This window comes from Spermophilus citellus, assembly GCF_964194105.1.
Source record: "Spermophilus citellus genome assembly, chromosome: 8".
NCBI classification, from domain to species: domain Eukaryota; kingdom Metazoa; phylum Chordata; class Mammalia; order Rodentia; family Sciuridae; genus Spermophilus; species Spermophilus citellus.
In genome coordinates, this window is record NC_138189.1 from 60,203,905 (window position 1) to 60,227,818 (window position 23,914).

At 36.0% G+C, this 23,914-nt stretch overlaps 1 protein-coding gene across 1 annotated transcript in view; it reads right to left on the reverse strand.

Moving 5' to 3' along the window:
- Nucleotides 1-22,953, reverse strand: part of SDAD1 (SDA1 domain containing 1) — a 48,527-nt gene extending 25,574 nt beyond the window's left edge. Inside the window, exons 1-11 of the mRNA XM_081303546.1 lie at nucleotides 22,751-22,953; nucleotides 17,774-17,878; nucleotides 17,243-17,341; nucleotides 14,409-14,519; nucleotides 12,965-13,036; nucleotides 12,788-12,888; nucleotides 11,261-11,318; nucleotides 10,603-10,677; nucleotides 9,085-9,186; nucleotides 7,973-8,042; nucleotides 7,030-7,133 (exon numbers count right to left, since the gene is read on the reverse strand). Coding sequence (XP_081159672.1) covers nucleotides 7,030-7,133; nucleotides 7,973-8,042; nucleotides 9,085-9,186; nucleotides 10,603-10,677; nucleotides 11,261-11,318; nucleotides 12,788-12,888; nucleotides 12,965-13,036; nucleotides 14,409-14,519; nucleotides 17,243-17,341; nucleotides 17,774-17,878; nucleotides 22,751-22,840 — 987 coding nt within the window. The 5' untranslated portion in view covers nucleotides 22,841-22,953. The remainder of the gene's footprint in view (nucleotides 1-7,029; nucleotides 7,134-7,972; nucleotides 8,043-9,084; nucleotides 9,187-10,602; nucleotides 10,678-11,260; nucleotides 11,319-12,787; nucleotides 12,889-12,964; nucleotides 13,037-14,408; nucleotides 14,520-17,242; nucleotides 17,342-17,773; nucleotides 17,879-22,750) is intronic.
- Nucleotides 22,954-23,914: the final 961 nt, after the last annotated feature.

The following is a 23,914-nucleotide window of genomic DNA, read 5'->3' on the forward strand; positions in this document are numbered from 1 at the left end:
TTCTCTTAATAATATAGGTATAAATGGCTTAGGAATTAAAATTTAGATACTTCAGGAGAGGTTTCAAGATGGTAGAATAGAAAACGTTGCTTTCCTGGCTGTTGTGTGGCATGAAACCAAGAAAGCAGTTAGGCAGCTTCTCAGCAAAAAAATAAAAAAGAAGGGAAAGGGCTTTCCTGGAATTTAATACTAAGCAGATTGGGGAGACTCTGGAGGTTGGATACAATAAAATAAAGAAAAAAATCCCCAGTGCCAAAGCTACTGCCATGGCCGGAGGCACTAGCAAGAGCACTCCCTCTGTGAGCAAAGTGGGAGAATAAGGGAATTAAGGAACCACATTTTCTGGGAGGCCTGGAGGTATGGGGACTTTAGAAATGAAAGACACAGCTAGACTACACCGAAAGGAGTAGTGCACAACATCCTTGTGCAGGAAAGAAGACAACTCTCTCCTGGTGCAGAAGACAGAGAAAGGAACCATTTTGCAGCCGATGCAGTATGGGGCCAGGCAAGTGGTGAAGTCGCTTCCTGGGAAACCCGAGTTTGGCCTGAAATTCAGACCTGGAAAACCCACACTGCATGACACAGACTGTGCCTAAGTGATCAGGAGAAAATCAAGCATGGAGAGAGGTTTACACAGGGGAATACCGGTTGTGGAAACCCACTTGGCTCTCCCTCTATCCCTCTAATAAGGCTGCTTGCAGGATTGGCTTGGGAGAAATGCACCTGACCAGGAATTTAAAAGGGCATAGGAGGGAGAGATTGGATTTGATGACTAAACCCGAGGCCAGGAAAAGTGGGGTCCACAGGTGACATAATGGCTAAGAATTAGCTCCACCACAACAGTGAAACCCAAGGAGATCCCTGAGATAACAGTCTTCTAGTGTGGACCAGGAATTGCTGGGCCCTGGAGGTACACTGATATAAAATCTCCAGACCAACTGGTATTCAGCAAAGAGCCTGGAGCCCACCTAAACCTAAACCCCACCTCCAGGAATTGTGCCTGTGGGATTACCTCTCTTACTCTAGCAATCCACCCACAGGGTACAGTATCACACTCCAGATAACCCCACCTAACACTGCTGAGAGGAGAAACTGAGAATCTTTTGAACTCCAACAGAAACAATTCTATAACTTTTCATGTTTTCTTGTGTCTTCTTTGTTTGTTTGTTTTCTGTTTGTGACCTTAATGGTTCATGGACATTTATACATATTCATATTGATGTTTTTTCTCATTTCTATCATTTTTGAAGCCAGTTATTTTTCATGGGTCAGTTTTTGAGGACTAGGATGTTTGATTAATCTATTTTTATTTTGTTTTGTAATTTTAAAATTTTTACTTCTATCAATTTTTCACTTCTACTCCTCTTCTGCTCCTTCATAATCATTACATCCTACATCACTTCTGTTCTATCACTACCATTTGAAATTGTAAACCCTTTTGCAAACTCACTTTTTTTATTGTAGACAATAACTGTCATATAAGTTCTGTTTATTATGACAATTAATATTGTAGACATTATAGCAGGAACTATTTGATTTAATGCTGTATGTTGTTTGTATTAGTTGATGTTATTATTTGTCTTCCCCAAAATGGTGAGGTACTGGAAACCTTCAGGGACACTGTAAGTCCACAGCGTAGAAACTCTACTGCCTCAGACCCATATTGTTAGATGGGTAGACACACAAACAGCATGAAAAAGCAAGGGAACAAATCACCCCAAACAAACTAAGATACTCCAATAACAGAATCCATCAACACCACAGTGGAAATATCAGAGAAGTTTAGAATGTACAGAGTTAAACTCATCTGTGAGGTAAAAGATGATGTAAGGAGTGAAATCAGAGAGAAAATTCAGGATGTGAAAGATCACTTCAATACAGAGATAGAGATTCTGAAAAAGAAATCAAACAGAAATCCTTAAAATGAAGAAATCAATACACCAAATTAAAAATTCAATGGAAGACATCACTAACAGACTATATCACTTGGAAGACAGAGTTTTAGTCAATGAAGACAAAATATATAATCTAGAAAATAAAGTTGATCATGGAGAAAAGATGAATTTCCAAGAAATAATGGGATAACCTGAAAAGAACAAATTTTAAGATTTAATGGGTAGATGAAGGCTTAGAGATACAAAACAAAGACATGCACAATATTTTCAATGAAATAATATCAGGAAATTTCCCAAACCTAAAGAATGGAATGAAAAATCAAATACAGGAGGCTTACAGCATCCCAAATATACAAAATTACAATAGACCTATACCAAGGTACACTATTATGTAAATGCCTAACATACAGAATAAGGATAGAATTTTAAAAGCTGCCAGAGAAAAACAATGGGTAACATTTATAAGGAAAATAATCCGGATCTCATCTGATTTCTCAACCCAGACCCTCAAAGAGAGCAGGTCTTGAAATGATACATACCAAGCTCTGAAAGAAAATGGATGCTAGCCAAGAATACTATACCCTGCAAATTAAGCTTCAGAATTGATCATGAAATAAAAACCTTCCATGATAAACAAAATTTAAAAGAATTCACAACCAGAAAGCCTGCACTAGAAATATATTCAATAAAATATTTCATGAAAAATAAAAGTGAAAACCAATCCCAGTGGATCAGGAGGCTGAGGCACTAAGCGACTTAGTAAGACACTGTCTCTAAATAAAATACAAAAATGGGTTGGGGATGTGGCTCAATAGTTGAGTGTCTCTAAGTTCAATCCCTGCCTCCCACCCCCCACAAAACAGTGAAAAACAGCAAAGGGAGGAACTATACTAGAAGAATAGTCAATCAGAGGAGAAATTAATTCAAATTAAAAACCAAAAATATATCAAAATGATTGTGAATAAAAATCATTTCTCAGTAATAATATTAAATTTAAATGGCCTCAACTCATCAATCAAAAGACATTGACTGGCAGATTAGATTAAAAAACAAGAGTCAACAATATGCTGTCTCCAACAAACTCACCTCATAGGCAAAGATATGCACAGACTGAATGTAAAAGGATGGGAAAAACGTATTCACATGTATCATGTAAAGTACCAGGGGTTGCTATATTCATATCAAATAAAGTGGAATTCAAGCCAAATTTAATCAGAAGGGACAAAGAAGGCTATTTCATACTGCTTAAGGGAATTTTTTTTTTTTTTAAAGAGAGAGTAAGAGAGGAGAGAGAGAGAATTTTTTTTAATATTTATTTTTTAGTTATGGGCAGATACAACATCTTTGTTTTGTGCTTAAGGGAATTTTACATCAACAATACATAATTATCATAAATATTTATGCCCTAAACAATGGAGCATCTATGTATGTCAAACAAACCCTTCTCGATTTCAACAAATAGACCACAACACAATAATACTTGATGACTTTTAACACATCTCTCACCACTCCTAATAGATCCTCCAAACAAAAATTAAACAAAGAAGCTATAGAACTGAAAAATAAGATTAACAATTTAGACTTAATAAACATATATAGAATATTTCATCCATCAATGACTAAATACACTTTCTTCTCAGCAGCACATGGATCCTTCTCTAAAATAGACCACATCTTAGGCCACAAAGCAACTTTTAGCAAATACAACAAAATAGATAATACCTTGCATTCTATCAATCATAACTGACTGAAATTAGAAGTCACCAATAAAATACAAAATGAAAGAATGATACATACCAAGCTCTGAAAGAAAATGGATGCTAGCCAAGAATACTATACCCTGCAAATGACCAATGCATAACAGAAGAAATCCACGTTATACCTGGAATGACCAATGCATAACAGAAGAAATCAGGATGAAATAAAAAAATACTAACAGGTAAATGAGAATAGCAATACAACATATCAAAATCTCTGGAACAGTAGGAAGGCAGTGCTAAGAGGAAAGTTTATTGCAATGAGCTTATCCATTAAAAGAAGAGAAAGTTACCAAAAAAATAACATAACATTACATCTCAAAGCCCTATAAAGAACAAATCAATGCCAAAAGCAGCAGAACATAGGAAATAATTAAAATCAGAGCAGAAATCAATGAAATTAAACAACAACAAAAAACTACTAAAATACAGACAACAACCAGAAACTATTTTGAAAATTTATACTCTAATAAAATATAAAATCTTGAAGACATTGACAAACTTCTAGAGACATATGACATACATAAGTTAAATCAAGAGGACATTGAAAATTTAAACAGATCAATTTCAAGCAATGAAATTGAAGGCAGCATAAAAGCCTACCAACAAGGAAAAGCCCAGGACCAGTTAGATTTTCAGCTGAGTTCTTCTAGCAAATCTTCAAAGAATTAACACCAATCCTCAAATTATTCCATGAAATAGAAAAGGGGGGAATGCTTACAAAATCATTCTATGAGATTTGTATCAACCTGATACCAAAACCAGACAAAGACACATCAAGGAAAGAAAATTTCAGACCAATATCCCTGAATGACATAGATGCAAAAATTCTTAATAAAATCCTGGCAAATTGCATACAAAAACATATTAAAAAGATAGTGCACTATGATCAAGTAGGGTTCATCCCAGGGCTACAAGGTTGGTTCAACATACAGAAATCCATAAATGTAATTCATCACATCAATGGACTTAAAGACAAGAATCCCAGGATTATCTCAGTAGATGCAGAAAAAGCATGTGACAAAATATAGCATCCATTCATTCAGGTTCAAAACACTAGAAAAACTAGGGATAACAGGAACATATCTCAAGATCAAAAAAGCTATATATGCTAAATCCCAGGCCAACATCATTCTAAATGGAGAAAAATTGAAAGCATTCCCTCCAAAAACTGGAACAAAACAGGGATGCCTTCCTACACAACTTCTATTCAACCTAGTTCTGTAAACTCTAGCCAGAGCAATGAGACAGAGAAAAATAAATAAAGGGATATCAATAGGAAAAGAAGAACTCAAACTATCCCTATTTGTCAATGAATGATTCTATATATAGGAGACCCAAAAAACTTCACTAGAAAACTTCTAAAATTCATAAATTCAGCAAAGCAGCAGGATATAAAATTAACACCCATAAGTCAACTACATTCCTAGACATCATTTATGAATCAACTGAAAGAGAAATTAGGTAAACTATCCCATTCACAATAGCCTCAAAGAAAAGAAAATATTTGGGACTCAATCTTAACAAAAGAGGTGAAAAACCTCTTCAATGAAAACTTCAGAACACTGAAGAAAGAAACTGAAGACCTTAGAAGATGGAAAGATCTCCCACGCTCTTGGATAAGCAGAATAGACATTGACAAAATAGCCATACTACCAAAAGTGCTATGCAGATTTAAGGCAATTCCTACTAAAATTCCAGTGATGTTCTTCATAGAAATAGAAAAAGCAGTCATGAAATCAGTGGAATAATAAGAGGCCCAGAATAGTCAAAGCAATCCTTAGCAAGAAAAGTGAAGCAGGAGGCATCATAATACCAGACCTTAAATTATACTACAGAGTACAGCAACAAAAACAGCAAGATATTGTCACCAAAACAGACATGATGACCAATGGAACAGAATGGAAGACGCAGAGACAAACCTATATAAATGGAGTTATCTCATACTAGACAAAGATTCCATAAACATACATTAAAGAAAAGACAGCCTTTTCAACAAATGGTGTGGGAAAACTGGAAATCTACATGTAGCAAAATGAAATTTAACCCAATCTCTCACTTTGCACAAAACTCAAAGGATCAAGGACCTAGGCATTTTACCAGAGATCCTGTACCTACTAAAAGAAGAAGCAGGGCCAAATTTCCATCATTGTTGGAAACTGGGTTAGGAACAGAATTCCTCAACAAGACTCCTATAGTGCAAGAAGTAAAATCAAGAATGAATAAATGAGATAATATCAAGTCAAAAAGCTTCTTCTGAGCAAAAGAAACAATCAAGAATATGAAGAGAGAGTCCACAGAATAGGAGAAAATCTTTGCTACATGGCACCTTAGATAGAGGATTAATCTCCAGGATATATAAAGAACTCAAAAAATTTGACACCCCCCCCCAAAAAAAAATCATTAAATAATCTAATCAATAAATGGACAAAGGAAGTGAACAGACACCTCACAGAAGAAGAAATACAATCAACAAATATATGAAAAAATTTTGTTCAATATCACTAGCAATTAGAGAAATGCAAATTAAAACTACATTGGGATTCCATCTCACTGCAGTCAGAATGGCTACTATCAAGAATACAAGGAACAATAACAGTGGTAAGGATATGGGGAAAGAGGTACACTCATACATTGCTGGTGAGCCTGCAAATTGGTTCAACCACTCTGGAAGTAGTATGAAGATTCCTCCATTTGACCCAGTTATCCCACTCCTCGGCATATCCCCAAAGGACTTAAAATCAACATACTATAGTGACACAGTCACATTGATGTTTATAGAAGCTCAATTCACATTGTTAAGGGATGGAACCAACCTAGGTGCCCTTCAACAGATGAATGGGTAAAGAAAATGTGGTACATATACACAATGGAATATTACCCAGCCATAAAGAGAGAAATGATGGCATTTGCCAGTTAATGGAGCAACTGGAGACTGCCATGCTAATATTAATAAGCCAATCCAAAAAAAAAAAAACCAAAGGCTGAATATTCTCTCTGATATGCAAATATTAACTCACAATAAGCTAGCGGGGATGGGGGTGGGGAATAGATGTTTACTAGGTTAGACAAAGTGGATGAAGGGAAGGGATGGGGGATGGAAATAAGAAAGACAGTAGAAAGAATCAGACATAACTTTCCTATGTTCTTATATGAATACATAAGCAGTGTAACTCCACATCATGTACACCCACAAAAATGGTAAGCTGTACTCCATGTATGTATGTCAAAATATATTCTACTGTCATGTATAACTAAAAAGAACACATAAAAAAATTTAAAAGAGATTAAGACACTGCTTTACCTAATGACTTTCCTTTTACTGAGAATATTTCTAGTTCTAAGATTTTAGAAGAGAAACATAAGGTATTTCAAACCTCGTGAATTCCCACCAATCTGGAGATGAGATTCATGAGCATCATCTTCACTTCAAACCTTTCCTTAGAGCTCTCCAGCTGCTTTAGTAATTTTTCTGCAAAATCTGGAAAGCAGAGGATCAAAGAAGTACAGTGTGGGTCTATGGTTTGTACATAATTAGATCAGTGAAAAGATCAAGCACAGATGAATATACTTTATGGTGCCCAAAGTCACATCTTTAAGAGCCTCAAAGTTTTAAGCATCCGTATCTAGAGTAACTGTTTAATAGGGGCTTCACTTAATAGTTCTTTAGAGCTTTGTTTCTCAAAATATAGTCTACAGACCAGCAGCAGTCAGTCCTGGAACCTTCTTAGAAATGTAGAATCTCAGGTCCTACTTGTGCCCTGCTGAATCAGAATCTGCACTTCAACCAATTCTCCAGGTGATTTGTATGCACATAAAATTTGAAAAGTACTGACCTAGAACAGGGGTTAGCAAATATTGCTATACAGTAGAGTACAGAGAGCCACACTCCATACAAACTAAGTCACAATCTCTGGGCATCAGAATACATCTATAATAAATTTTCCAGGTGATTATAATGTGCGACCTAGTTTGAGAACTAGTGTTTTAGAATACAGTTTCCCAGACTTTTGGTTTCTGAAGATCAGTTTAGAAAAAAAGGAAACAATCAGTTTTCGTTTAAGTACAATATTCTACTATTTTTGTGTTGTTAAAAATATGAATCTCTGAAAAACTTGCTCATCCAGTTTTGTTATCTTGCCAGACTAGAAATCATTCCTTAACAATACAATTCTCGAGGCTACAACCAAGTAGAAAAAATTAAGCACTTACGTCTATTAAGTGCCAACGATCATATATTTCCTGACAATCCTGAAAGCAGGAAACAAAACAGGCAGAGATAAAGCCAATAAGGAACTTAGGAAATTATAACTACAGTACCTTGGGGATCATGAATCAAGTGAATGGCTGAAAAGTTAAACACCTCTGGCTTTTTTTTCTTCTTTTGTTTCTAAAAGAGACAGAGCGAAACAACTTTTCAATCTGAGTTATAATGATATTGCCCTTGGAATTCAATGTGCTATGGTGCTAAAGGCTGTTAACATGTCTAGTAGACTGTGTTAAAAAAAAAAAAAAAATCCTTGATCTAAAAACCTTTCTTTCGACTGAAAGAACTAAAGATGGTTTTTGCCATTTAAGATTAAACCCTAGGAATCTTCTAGGCATTAGAATCTGTGAAACTTAAAGGAATCTGGAAATACAAACAATTAAAAATAGAAGAGCTGGGCACAGTGGTACACACCTATAATCCCAGCTACATGGGAGAGTAAGGCAGGGAAACCAAAGGTTTAAGGCTAGCCTTAGCAACTTAGCAAGACTCTACCTTGATAGAAAGCAAAAAAAAAAAAAAAAAAAAGGGGGGGGGGTGAAAAGGGGCCTGGAGTTGTGGCTCAGTGGTAGAGCTCTCGCCTAGCAAGTGTGAGGCCCTGGGTTCGATCCTCAGCACCACATAAAAATAAACTAAAGGTATTCTGTCCAACTACAACTAAAAAATAAACATTAAAAAAAAAAGAGGTGAGGAGGTGCTGAGATATAGCTCAGGGGTAGCTGGCTTGTCTGGCATTTACAAGGTCCTATGTTCAATCTCCAGTACTACCCAGGACATACACACACACACACACACACACACACACACACAAAAAAAAATACTCAGAGGGACCAAACTAATGATTCTCAGAATAATCATTATAAAATAATAAATGCAATTAATTTCTATACTTTTCTAAAAAAACATGTCTAGCAAAGATATCCTAATACAGGCACATTCTATCAGAACAATTGAAAGTGAATTTAATCAAATTAATTTATTTAAGCCACAGATTTTGCTAGAGCTGAATATCTTATTAAAAATTAGTGTTGAAAAATTCATCACAAATTTCTAAATTTTGAAAAAATACTATTTCTGGATTTCTAAATCTTATAAAGCTCTAGCTAAAAACCATATATTCAGTATTTTAATGATTCCTACCTCATTTCCCAGGTATCAATCTCACCTTGAGTACTTTCATTGCCTTTTCCAACTTTTTCTTGTTTTTGGAGCTCTTCTTCCCTGTGGCATACTGCACTAGCAGGTCTCTTGCTGTGGGGCCGTCATCCTGAAAGAGATACTACTTTGTAAAATTGTAAACAAGGGGGGCTAAGGTTGTGGCTCAGAGGTACAGCGCTTGCCTAGTTAATGCATGAAGCACTGGGTTCAATCCTCAGCACCACATAAAAATAAAATAAAGGTATTGTGTCCATCCACAACTAAAAAATAAAAGTTAAAAAAAAAATTGGAAACAAGGAATAGACCTGCATAGAAGCAATATATAATCCTTTCAACAACTTTTTGGTTCTTATCTGCTCTGCACACACCTATGAAAAATGAATAAATTTTTTAAATTAAGTTAAAAAATATGCACCCTGGGCTGGGAATGTGGCTCAAGCAGTAACACGCTCGCCCGGCATGCACGGGGTGCTGGGTTCGATCCTCAGCACCACATAGAAATAAAATAAAGATGTGTGTCCACTGAAAACTAAAAAATAAATATTAAAAAATTCTCTCTATCTTCTCTCTCTTAAAAAAAAATGCACCCATCTGTAAAAAAAAAAAAACCAGATACACACAAAAATTACTGTGTTTATATTTTGATTTTGCTTTTTACTGAAGACTGATATACAGAGTACAACTTTGTATTTATTTGAAAGAAACTAGAAACAAATTTTGATCAAAAGGGGAACGCTTAAAATAAAGTCATATATTCTGAATATGTGGAGGTTATTCTTTAAGATTTAATTGCACTGGTAGATCTATATGTATTGATATAAAGAAAGCAAGTTGCAGAATACATGTTATTCATACAGTTCTTAAAAACCTACTATACACGTAAGACTTTATGCAGGCATATCCATATTTAAATGGATGAAAAATGAGATGGTTATCTCTGAAGAAGGAACAGCAATGTAGAAATAACATTAAAGTAAAACAAATTTTATCCATAGTATCTAAAAAGTTTTATAGCAAAAATGTATCAATCACACATTGTTTAAAAGATGGCTATCACATATTTTAGATCTAGCTATCAAAATGCTTTAAATGGAAAAGGGAGACTTTTTAGAATTTCTTTTTAATACTTCTAAGAAAATTTTATGTCATAAATCTTGATTATTTTTCCTTTTAAAGATGCCATAATCTTCTCCCCTCCTCCCACTGTAAATTTCTATGATGTTGACATTATCTCAAAATATACTGGCAGCAATTTTTATTCTAAATTTGTATAGTAAGATAAAGATATAGCTTTAGAGTTAAGAATAAGGTGGAATAAATCTGCCTTTTACTTCATCAATCTTACTGAATACAAGTGATAAATTCAAAGTGGAATAAAATCTCAATATAGAACTCAATGAAGGACAAAGGTGAAATACAACAGTTTTTCTAACTCTAGTAGTCCAAAATTTTACAAGTTGTTCTCAGAGAAAAAAATGAAATCTGAGAAATTATAAAATTCAGAAGCATCTATCATTAAACTAACCTCAGATTCTGAGTCACTGTCCTGTTTCTCATCTTCATCTTTCCCAAGGAAGAATGTCAAAGCAGCAACTAGTATCTAAAGACCAATCAGAAAAAAAGTCAGTTATCTAACCCAGCTTACAACAACAACAACAATTTTTTTTTTTTTACATTTTACATATACATATGAACTAGGATCTAAAGAAAAATATGCAAAGTGTAGTGGGATTTTTGCTCCTTTTGTTTAATCTCTAGCATCACAAAAATTAAATAAACTTAGGATAAAAACTGTCAGGCTCTGTTATCTTTGTCTTTCAGGTAGACTACCAAAAATTTCTACATTCCACACAAGGAAAGTAATGTCATGGCCCTTCTAACAGGAAGTCAAATATAGTTCTTAAAATTCTTTCAATTGTATCAGAGCCTAACAGAAGAGAAGAATTAGAGGGGAAAACAATGTAAACAGCTATCACTCATTACAATGCTTTATAATCTCAAAATTGCTTGACTCTTCTACAGCACAGACAACCTAAGGAAGTAGTCTAAGTACAAAGAAAGCCTCATTAAACATAAATCCCACGTTCCATCCACCACTTCTTTACATATCCAGCTCCTTTACCTTCTATCCATAGAAACAGACCACAAAGACAGTGTTTCCACACAGCCCTACAAGTGCTCACCTTGGTGACCTTAGAGAAACATGCAGTTGTGATAACATTAACAGTTTTGGCATCATTCCTGGGGGGAGACAATGAATGTTTTGAAGTAGACTTTCATTGTATTGTATTTCACAGTACAGACAATGGCACAAAAGAAACAACATAAAAAATACTTCTGACATTCGAATTTTCAACCCTAAAATTTTTAAATCATGGTTTGCATCCAGGTGGTGGTGCACACCCATAAATCCCAGGTACTTGGGAGAATGAGGTAAGAGGATCAAAAGTTCATGGATAGGGGCTGGGGTTGTGGCTCAGTGGTAGAGTACTTGCCTAGCATGTGTGAGACACTGGGTTCCATTCTCAGCACCACTTAAATAAATAAATAAAGGTATTGTATCCATCTTCAACTAAATATATTAAAAAAAAAAAAAAAAGTTCAAGGATAGCCTGGGCAACTCAAAGGACACCATGTCTCAAAACAAAATTTTTAAATAGGCTGGGGGTATAGATCAGTGGTGGAGAATTTACTGAGCATGTGCAAGGCCCTGGCTTCAATCCCCAGTGGCCAAAAAAATGTCATGGATTCCCAAATTAGTCAACCACAAGTAAAACATTTAATTTTGCCCACTCTTAAGACAGAAAATTTGCAACAAGTAAGGTGAAGTATTTGAAGTATTTTAATGACACAGAATCTACTTAAAGTAAGTGGGGAAAAAAACCCAACAACCCAGAAGAAAAAACCTGTAATACAGCAAAAATCCAACCATAGTTAAATATGCATGTTACATAAATACCCAAAAGAAATATAAAATACTAACAGTTAATCATGTTTGGGTAGTGGGATTTTTATGAAAAAAATAAAAAACAACAACAGGGCTGGGGTTGTGGCTCAGCAGTAGAGCGCTCGCCTCGCACGTGCGAGACCCTGGGTTCGATCCTCAGTACCACATACAAAAATAAACAAGTGAAATAAAAGTGTTGTATCCAACTACAACTTAAAAAAAAAAACAAAAACAAAACTTTTCTAGTTTCTCCAAATGTTCCAAAAAAGGAAGAAAAACAAATAAAGTTCATCAATAACAAAAAGCAGAAGACATGAGTTGGGGCACTATATCAACAAAACAAAGTATATGAAATACAGTATTTCACATGTGCAGTAGTAACTGACTTGGAAATCTTTAGAATGGCAAAGGAAGTAGGGCAGATTTTGAGGTCAGAAGACCTGGGTTTCAATTTCAACTCTTCCTCTTAATACCTAAACTCTTACTCTATTACCTTCCATTTCATTACCTATAAAATGGAGCTAGTTCCATACAGGCTGCCTTTGTTCTTAGGATGTTCTTAAGGGTAAATGAGGTAATCAAGAAACAGTAGTCAATGTTATCTAGTCATTTGGATTGCCTCCATATTCTTACTTCTAACTTCATTTATGATAGATGTATATCGAAGAGCACATGATGAAAAGTATTTGTGTATGTGCTCCGTATTAATTATGAATGAAAAAAAGAATCTACTTCTTAAAAGACAAAGTCATATATCTATTACCAGATGTTCCTTCTGTAGAGTTCTATCATCACATCCAAAGATATCTTGGCTGCAGTTGCATTGCTATCTCTTAACATGGTATACATAAAATTCTGCAAAACCTGAAGAGAAAGAGAAAGAAGTCTTAATACATTGATGGTACAATGCTACAAACATGGACAATAAAAAGATACTTACTACATTCACTTTATTGTTCTTGTGTTTTGCATTTATATTCTTGATATCAGTTACAATATGTGTGTATAAAGTCTGAGGAAAAGAAACAAAAACATACATTAAACCTAACCAACATTTCTAACCTATTAAATTTGGATAAAAATACAAATAACTTAATTTTACCTATTTTCATTATATCATAAAAGATACAAAAAATAAAAGCAAGCAAATTTATAATAATAATTTAAAAAGCAGCTAAAAAACAAAGTAAAGTTATCCTAAAAAGCTAAACATCGAGTTACTATAGGACCCAACAATTCCACTCCTTGGTATATACCCAAAAGAAATGAAAAACCCATTTCCATATCAGTGTTCACACAAATATTCATAGCAGCATTATTCATAATAACCAAAAAGCAGAAACAATCCAAATGTCCCTATTGACTGATGAAATGATAAACACAATGGAGTATAGCCATATAACAGAATATTATTTGGAAACAAAAAGAATGCAGTGTCCATGGATAAACCTTAAAAACATTATGCTCAATAAAAGAAGACAGCCAGAAAAGACATATATTATATGCCTGCACTTATGTGAAATATCCAGAATAAGCTAATCTATAGAGGACAAAAAGTAGACTGGTAACTGTCTAGGGCAGGAAAAGATGGGGGCTGATTATTCAAAATCAAATGTAGTAGTCTTTCAATACTCTGAAAAAAAAAATGTTTAGGTTAATGAATATAAACTTTTAATTTTTCTTTCTTAAATTTGTTTCATAAACCTTCAGCTTCTAGTTTTATATAGCAAAGACAAGGTCACGTGAAAATGTCAACAACAACAATAAAAGTTAGTTTTTTTAGGATGATTACAGTTATGAATGTCCATGCCCTGATTCTGTTACAACAGAGCAGTGGTAAAGGAATTGGATTTTGGAGCCAGATTACCTGGTTTTATATTCCAGTCTCACCACTCAGAAACTGTGTGATCCTAGGCAAGTTACTCTTTTTCTCTGTGCCACAGTCTTTTTATCTGTAAAGTGCTAATAAAAATTATAATGAAAATTCCTATCTCATTGAGCTTTGTGAGTAAACACAAAAGCTCACAGAATGTGCCTGGCACAAAGTATGCACAAAGTAAATGTTAGCTATTAAATGTTTGCTATTAATACCATATTGCATGTATACAAAGGTTTATTTTTTTTTCTGTTAAAATTATTCTTGGGCTGGGATTGCAGTTCAGTGGTAGAGCACTTACTTAACATGTGTGAGGCACTGGATTCAATTCTCAGCACTGAATATAAATAAAATAAAGGTCCATCAACAACTAAAATAATATAAAAATATTATTCTTTGCCATATCCAAGGACATAAAGCATAAAGAATTCAAGGGATTCCAAACTCTCCACATTTTATATAACTTGAAGGAAGAATGAGATGTAGGGAAAAACTTTTTTGGTCTTACCTTTCGCAGAAGCTTATCATGGCAACGCAGAAGTTCGAAGAAGAGCTCTAGTAAATTTGATGGATTGATGAGATTCTTATTTCTCAGCAAGATCAGAGCTTTGCAAAATGTCTTTGAAAGGAAAAGAAAACAGTTATAGTATATGTCTTATGGACAAAGGGAAAAAATCAAATAAGAAAATGGAGCATTTATATATATCCCAAAGAGGTTTAGGTCTTTTCCTAACAAGGCACTATTCTAGGCATCGGAACAGACAGTCTCTGCCCTCATGGAGCTTCCACTAGGGGTGGAGCAGAAGAAGATATAGGCATAAAGAAGAGTATGTGAGATAATAAATGTCACAGAAGAAGTAAAACAGGGTAATAGGATTGATAAATTCTGACTGAAGAAGGCAACTTTACAAAGAGAGGTCAAGGAAGGCCTCTCTGGAAGACTCTCTTCATTTGAGAAAACCCTAGTGATCAATGACTCCATGAGGATAACATAGGTCAGGCAACAATGAAATGATACATGAAATGGAATAATCAAAATAAGTCTGTTACCTTATAAGACTTGTAGCATTCTTGCTTACCACCAATTTTCATTTGCAGTCTTATCCAAATTATGACCTCTAATACTACTTTCCATTAGATCTAATAAGAAATATTTGGAGAATAGTTGGTTGCTTACTGTTTGTGCAGGGGAAACAATAAGAATGGGCTTGGGACTATTTCTTCTAGAATATAATAAGGATGCTTTAAAAAATATCAGGGGCAGGACTGGGCTCAGCGCAGTAGAGCTGAGCTGTGGCTCAGTGGTAGAGCACTAGCCTAGAATATATGAGGCACTGGGTTCAATCCTTAGCACCACATAAAAATAAATAGAAGAAAGGTCTTAAAAAAAAAATCAGGGATCTTCTAAAACAACTAAGAAGCTCCCCCTTGGCCAAGTGGTGACAATGTGAACACAAAATAATAAGACCCCAAAAGAACTTAATAAAAGTATTTTAAAAGGTCAGAGAAAAAAATCTGCTTAATTTTTCTTGCTTTTCATTACATAAGTAAGTTGTGAATATTTAGTTTCTTCTACAAAGAAATACAATCTGTTTCCATCTATGTAAGCAGGAAAGAGTAAACAAATACTTGGGGATTCCAAAGTACAAAAATAACAGCAAAATAAACTAGATGGAAAGTCCAGTGGTTAATCAGAATTGGTGGTTATCACAATAACCAATAAAATAGGCCAGGCATAGTATCAAACACCTGTGTTGCCAGTTTTTTGAAGACGGGCTACAGATACAGCTCAGTGCAAGAGCATTTGCCTCGCATGTGCAAGGTCCTGGGGTTCACTCCCCATAGCACATGCATGCACATGTGCATGCGCCACACACACATTAGAACACAAAAAGTTCTTCTGTATATACTAAATTATTCCTCTAAAGAGCAATGCTAACTATTCAGACTCAATCCTTCCTGTTCTAGCAAAGGAAATCTCTATTTAAAAAACAAAAACAAAAGAATCTTACTAATCTTTATAAAACATAAAGAAACATACTGCTGGGTGTGGTGGTGCTTGCCTATAGTGCCAGCTTCTCAGGAAGCTGAGGCAGGATTACTTGAGCCTAGTAATTCAAGGCCTGAGCAACATAGCAAGGAGGGAACATACAAACAAAAAAGAAAACCCCAAAACAGCGTAAAAATGGTAGAATTACACAAAGTCTGGGAAAAACATTAAGAATAAGAACAAAGTTAAAAGTCCACATCATGTACAACCACAAGAATGGGATCTAATTAGAATAAGTTATACTCCATGTATGTATACTATGTCAGAATATACTCTATTGTCATAAATATTTAAAAAGAACAAATAAAAAGTAAAAAGAATAATTAGTATGTTAAATCTATAAACTTAGTTAAATATTTTTATAAGTTTTGGCATAGGATATTAGTATGCTTTGTGATCATAATTATTTTTTGTAAGTACCTGCTGTAAAGGTATTTGAAAGGCAGATATGCCTATGTTGGGTTCCCTAAAAGCAGAGTCTGATTCATTGTAAGTCACTTGTGAATACATGCTCTCAAAAGAGAAGTGAAGAATGCAGAATAAGTACAGAGAAAAGAAAAACCAAGCAAAGACACGTACTTGGCTGGAGACTAGCTTTGGTACAATCACAGGGAAGCCCTGGAGTACAATTTACAATACAGTTAGACCCAACATGAGTTGGGTTTTGCAGTTCATGATAATCAGCTGGGAGTGTAACCTCCCAGATCTAGGACTTTCATTTAGCTGGGGACTATGCTTCAGAGTAAGGTGGCAGCAGAAGTTGGGGGGTTGGAGGGGATCAGCAGTTGACATTCTCAGCAGATAGGGGAAATGGGTACAACAGTTGGTATAAGGGATCTTAACCAGGACCCAAGATCAACCACTAGAGTGACAATGTTTAAATGCTCAAACTGGCCATTTAATGGATAACTTTACTGAATTAAGTATTATATAAAAACTACATATTATAACAATTAAGGTTCTTCATGCATATGAGATTTGAAGTAATCACCTACTCAAAACAGGGCATGGTGGAAGAACAGAACAATCAGAGAGGAGAGTAGCAGAAAAGGAGATGAGGGAACAAAAACAGGCAGGAAGCAGAGCACAGGTAGGAACTTAACAGGCCACGATGATAAGTGTGAATTATATTATAGATATAAATGAGAACCCACAGAAATTTTAAGGAAAAGGTGACCCTTCTGATTGACATTTTAAAAAGATGTTTAGCTGACAGCCTATTGTCATTTAAATACATTATCATATGCACACCTAAACACAGTATAGTTTATTGATCAAAAAACTTGTCCTACCATTCGAAGATCTGGATCCAATACACTATGATTGTAGGAAAGAAGATCTTTCAGTTCTTGAGGAAAGTTACTTAGATGTTCTGGGTAGCAGTGACCAATCTATAACAAAGCAAAGGCTTTTCTGAAGTTCCTCTTTCTAAAATTGAGATGCACAGATTTAAGATGTTCTGCAAAAGGAAAGTATTTCACAAAGGCAGATGGTCCCAAATTATTTTTTTCCTATATGCTATTTCTCCTGCTATTCTCATAGTTCCTATAGTCTTTGTAAACTATTAATGATATCATTGAGAACCTGCTCAATGAATTTGAAAAAAATAGTTTGATAGTTTGGTTCTGATTGTTTCTATGAAAAGACCTAACAAATTCTCCACTCATCGTAGGAAGAAAATAAAATCTGTGAGAAAGGGCAAGTTTTAGAAAAACTTAAGCTTCCACTCCAGAATGGAATGAGGTTGAGTATTATTATTAAAAAAATATTCTGTAAAAGTGAGTAACATTGACCTTTGTTTTATTCAGAAATTATCTTCTTACCTGTGCCATAAACATCACCAGCTCTGCCAATTCTTTGCTGGGTTTATTTGGTTGTAACTTGAAAATCTCCACATTGGATTTGTAGTGATTATACTGCTGAAGAAACTGTAGAAAAATAAAATTTAAGTTTGTCATGTTCAATTATATGAGTATCTCAGTATAGAATGAAAAACTATTTAGTAAAGTCTTTGACAGTGGCATGGAGAAAAAGATGCATCTCATATATAAAAATACTTCTTTTTCCTTATCTGCATTCTTCTAAATGAGTTTTGAAAAACCTAAAGCCATCAAAGATAATCTAAAAACTCTTTCCTTAGAATTATCATTAGAAAGTTAGGTAGTGTAGTATAAAGAACAATAAGCAAGAGTCAAAGACTCAGATTCTGGCCCCGTGCTGTCGTTTACTAGCTAGATGACCCCTATAAACTGTCTGTTTGGAGAGCACTCAAACCAGCAGAAAAATACCATGACAGAAAACGTGTTTTTAAGAGTCAAGGGCAAGAGACACATAAAAATTACATAGCTTCCACTTATTCAGCACTTACTACGTGCCAACTTATGTACATTATTTATTTCATTGCAATTAGTCCTAACAACCCAATAGTCTAATGTTAGAACTGGTGAGCCAGGCTTCAATTCCATGTCCTATAACTACTCTCCTTCCATAGTCCAATTTCTTTCTCTTTTGTTTTTTAATTTTGTTTTGTTTCTTTGTGGAGTAACAGTTTGAACTAAGGGGCTCACACATGTTAGCCAAGTGTTCTACCACTGAACTACACTCCCAGCTTCCCATAGTTGGTGTTTTTAAATTGTGTATATGTGTGAGAAACAGACACATATATACAGAAAATGCATATTTATTTATCATCAGCTCAGCCCTAAATGGTGCAGTGAACTCCAAATTCTCATATTCATTTGGCTATCTGACATCTGTTTAGATGTCTAAAAGATGTCACTTAAGTTTTTTTAGGGAAACAACATAACTTTTGTTTCCCTAAAAAAAAAAAAAAAAAAAAAAAATCTAGGTGTCCACTCACCAGCTTTTACCAAGTGTAGCAGTCAAAAGGCAGTCTTTAATATGTCCTACAAAAACACAGGTCTCCCAGGCCATCCCTCAACCCACTACTCAAAAGAGGGCATGTTCATATTAGTAGTATCCCAAAACTCTTTGGGGTGGCATCGGGCATTTATATCTTTTAAAGAGCCAAGTTATCCTGATACTTCGTGGAGAGCACATTATTTTCTTCCAACATAGCTGAGTCAGAATGTGTCCTCTTTGCTCCTCAACCCTACTTTAAGAGCACTGGCATCCATCCAGATTGATTATTTTTTTCTTCACTGTCTCCACTCCCAGCTTTCAATCAAGTTTTACCCCATCAGTAGAATATAGACATGCTTTTATTTCTACCATCTAATGAGAAACTTTTTAGGTTCCACTTCACTCTCTAGCTTTCACTCCATTTCTCTCTCCACCCTCTCTCTCTCTCTTTTTTTTTTTCCCTCCTGCAGTACTGGGAATTGAACCCAGGGGTGCTTTACGACTGAGTTACACCCCCAACCCTTTTTATTTTTATTTCAAGACAAAGTCTTGCTAAGTTGCCCAAGCTGGTCTTGAACTTGAAATCCTCCCGCCTCATCCTCCCCAGTAGCTGGGATTACAGGTAAATGCCACCACATATCTAGTTACTCCCTCCTTTTCAGAAAAACACCTAAATTGCCCAGGCTGGGCATAGTGGCACACACCTGTAATCCCAGGGGCTTGGGAGACTAAGGTGGGAGGATCACAATTTCAAAACCAGCCCCAGCAACTTAGTGAGGCCCTAAGCAAATCAGCAAGACTCTCTCTCAAAATAAAAAATAAAGCGTGCAAAACTGAATTGTGCATACTTAATCTAATTGCTTTCCTTTTTTTAAAAAAAATGATATAATTCATATACATAAGGTTTAGCCTTTAGGAGTACACCATTCAGTGGTTTTTAATATATTCAAAAGGTCAAACAACTATCTAATTACCACTATCTAATTCTAGAAAACGTTTCACCATAAAAGAAACTCCTATGTGTCAGAAGTTATTTCCTATTCCCCTTCCCCTCAGACCCTGGCAACCACTAATCTACTTTTGTCTGTATGGATTCACTTATTCTGGACATTTCATATAGATGGGATCATACTTCATTTGCCTTTAAGCCTACTGTAATCAGATTTCTGGACTCATTATTCCACCCAAACTGCTCATATCAGGGTAGCTAATGACATTAATATTGCTAGATTTACTGAAAGTCTTTATCTTATTTGATTCATCAGCACCTCAAATTCTTGGTCTCCCCCTCATCGTGGGAACACCTTTGGTACTTGGCTTCTAGCATACTACCTGGCTTTCCTACTTCATGGGCAAATTTTTTCAGTCCTTTTTGATAGTTACTCAGCAATTATTAGCCTCTAAATGTTGGGAATCCCTGGGGCAATGTCCACTTATCAGATCATTTCTCACTTAGTCTGCTATTACCATCCTGGTCAAAGTTGGCACCATTTTTCTTCTGTAGATAATTTTAATGGGTTCTTAACTATGTCTGCTTCCACCTTTGCCTTCCTGCAATATAATCTATCCTCAAAACTAGCCACACTGATCCAAATCTCATAAGATTATTCATGAATTCCTCTGCCCAAAAGGCTTCCATCTCACTCAAAGCAAAATCTAAAGTTCTTAAAAACAGCCAGGCTCTATAAGATTAAGCTCCATCTCGCCTCTGATTACTCTCCCTTTCCTCATTACCCATTTGAGCTATAATAGCCTACTTTAGGTTCTTCAAACCTACCAAGCACATTCCTATCCCAGGGTTTTTATATTTGCTGTTCCTTCTGACTAGAATGCTTCTCCTTTAAATATATACGCAACTCTGCCTCATCCACTTTAAGCAGTTACTTGAGGACTTTTCTATTTTACTTTTTTTTTTATAGTACTTACCATTATTTACCAAACTATACATTCCTTGCCATTTTGTTTCCTCCTATAATAATACAATCTAATGAGGATGGGATTTTTTTCTGTATAGTTCACTACTACAGTCCCAGGGTCCAGCACCTTGCCTAGCATACCACAGGTAATTAATAATATTTGTCAAATGAATGAACTTCAGTAAGCGGCACTATCACCTACCCGTGTGCAAAAAATCAAAACAAAACAAAAATCATTTGTTGTTCTTTCTTTTCCCCTCTCCCTATATTCCCTCCACAAGGGAGCAAGGAAGTCCTACTTGCTCTACCTCCATGACTAGTTCAAATTTGTCCTAATTCTATCGATAATTTCATTGGCACTATTCCAATAGCCATTATAAGTTACCTAGTTCCAGTCTTACTCCTCTACAATTCATTCCACACATAACTTCAGAGTACATTTTTAAAAATATAAAGGAGGATCGTGAGTTGAAAGTTAGTCTCAGCAACGGTGAAACCCTAAGCAACTCGATGAGAGCCTGTCTCTAAGTAAAATACAAAATAGGGCTGGGGATGTGGCTTAGTGGTTGAGTGTCCCTGAGTTCAATCCCTGGTACCAAAATAAAATAAAAATAAAAATATTAATCAGATTATGTCACTTTCCTGTTTAAAACTCTTCAATGGCTTCCCAAAGCACAAAGTGTAAAATCCACAACAGCCCTGTATTTCCCACATCATTTTCCACTGCTCTCTTCTGTGTTCACTACATTTTAGCCATACTTTCTTCCTCTCCACTTCTTTTTCACCAAGAGCTTCTGCCCTTCCTAATTTTTCTGTTATGCTTTTGACCTGTCTGGCTCAATATCACTATTGCAGAAAAGCCTTCTCTGTTTACAGAATCAAAATTAACAGCCTCTAACATATTCCTATGCAGTCTCATTTTCTTCACAGTCCTTACCACTATAAATCTACCTTCACTAGAATGTAAGACCAGGAGAAGAAAGCTCTCATCTGCCTTGTTTATCACTGTATCCCTAAGGTTTAGAATTACATTGATACACACCAGGGGCAACATGTGTGGATTTGTATGTGTATTTAAGTGACTAAAAGAGCCTTCTCACACATTAAAATGTACACATAGGTTCATTGATTAACCTTCCCTGGTTACACAATTGATCAACAATAGAACCATAATCAATGCTCTTAAATACAGAAATATATGGGCTTTCAGCTTAATACTCTTGTCAATTGTTGTACAGTGTTTTCCCCCATTAAGTCCTAAGCTTTCAATTCTGCATATATTGCAATGAAATCGACAGATGCATTAATAGGTTGCAAATCATAATCTAGAGCTTATGTATTAATTATGTTAGTTAATATTACATTATAATCACCACTTTCATTTTGTCATTCCTCAGTTCAAACACCTTTAATATTCACAATTCATCCAGGTCACACTTGCTTCCAATGGGTTTGAATCCTGGCTTACCAAGGTATACTAAGCTCCTGATTCTGTCCCTAGTATTCGAGAACACCCCGCCTTCTTCAGGCACAGCTCAGGGCGCAGAGCTGACGTCCCTCGAAAGCATTTCAATACACGATTTACCAAGGGTTACCCACTAATTCATGTTAAGAGTTTCTGAAAAGCAGCAGCTAAGAAACCTGATGAAAGGTGGAGGATAGGGGCAGGTCCTTTGTCTCTGCACCTCAGTGAGGTAGCCAGATAAATGGAGACAAGATGAAGTTTTAAAGAATGTTTTCGTGGTAGCGGGGTCTACAGATCAGGTAGAAGATCCAAAGAGGCCAACAGGTGGAAAACGAGCTCTATGCAAGTTCCTTCCCCAAACCCTTCTCTCCTCCGCAGGGACCCCTGATCCTAAAGGCACCCGCGGAGCCGGGGCCCCGGCTCCTCCACGCCCCCCGCGCTGGTCTGTCCACCGAGCGTGCCCAGGCCTCTAGTGTCCGCCGCGCCTGCATTCCGGGAGGCCGGTCTGGCGGATAACCGACAGGGTGGGAACGAGTTTAACCCTGCCCCACTCCCACCTCCTCGACGTAGGCTGGCGGGTCCCGCTTGATCAGATTCTGTAACTGCGGCAGATTGTTGGGCAGCTTGTTATTATTTCTGCTGGACATGTTGGCTGTAGACTGGCTTCCCCCGCCTCCGTTCTAAGAAGGCTCACGCAGCCGCCAGCAGCCAGTCAATCGCAGCGGCGGCCTGAACTCGTGCTTCCAAGTACAACCGGAAACGGCCGGGGGAAGCTCTGTGGGAGGCACCACATTGACTTGGAAAGCGAGCTATGGGAGCCTCAGAGTGCCAAACTTCCTCTCACTGCGGAAATGCTTGCAGGGTTTTGACAGGTGATTTCTCACTTCCCTTGGGCAAGCGTTTTCTGAAACGATCTGAATTATAAAGGTTTTTCTTTTGCTTCCTCCCCCCCATATACATGAGCATCATCACAACACTCTTATGAGCCAGACAAATGAGGATTAATAATTTGTTTTTAATCCCACAGCCCAACGTTAGAAACTAGAAGAAAACAAAAACCCGAAGACCATAAGGGCTGGTATACATAGCACTAGCTAAATTTGGAAAGGGAAAATGAGCAAAGAAGAAAATAAATTAGTTTTTGTATGGTTTTAAATATTTGTTTTTATTTTGGTTTTGGGTGTTTCAACTCATCATGATCTAGAAAAGGAAAAGGATACGTAATGAATGAACCATTGATCGTGCTGATTGGTTAAAAAATGCAAATTAGCCTGTATTTAAATTTCAACCATTATTATAACTTTTGCAAACATTCTTCAACCAGAGCTTTAAATTCATATTCTGGCAAAATGAGGAAATGAATAAATTTCTACAGTCCCAAGATATATGTAAGAAAATATGAGTTGGCTAAATGAATTAATGAGACAGGGTGTTGTTAATAAAAAACATACTATTACCTACCCTGTGCTGGACACTGTTCAAAGGCTTTTCTCATATTAACCCCTTTAATCCTCAGAATCCCTTTAAAATAGGCACTATTTATCTCCACTTTGCATTGAGGAAACAGGCTCAGGGAAGTTGACTGCCCAAGTTCAGAGCTGTTGAGGAAGCCTGGATTTCAATACAGGCAGCCTGATTATAACTAGAGGAGAAAGGCAAAAACAACCTATTGAGTGGTACACTTATCTGCCATAACAGAAAGACTATGGTGTTCTCCAGTT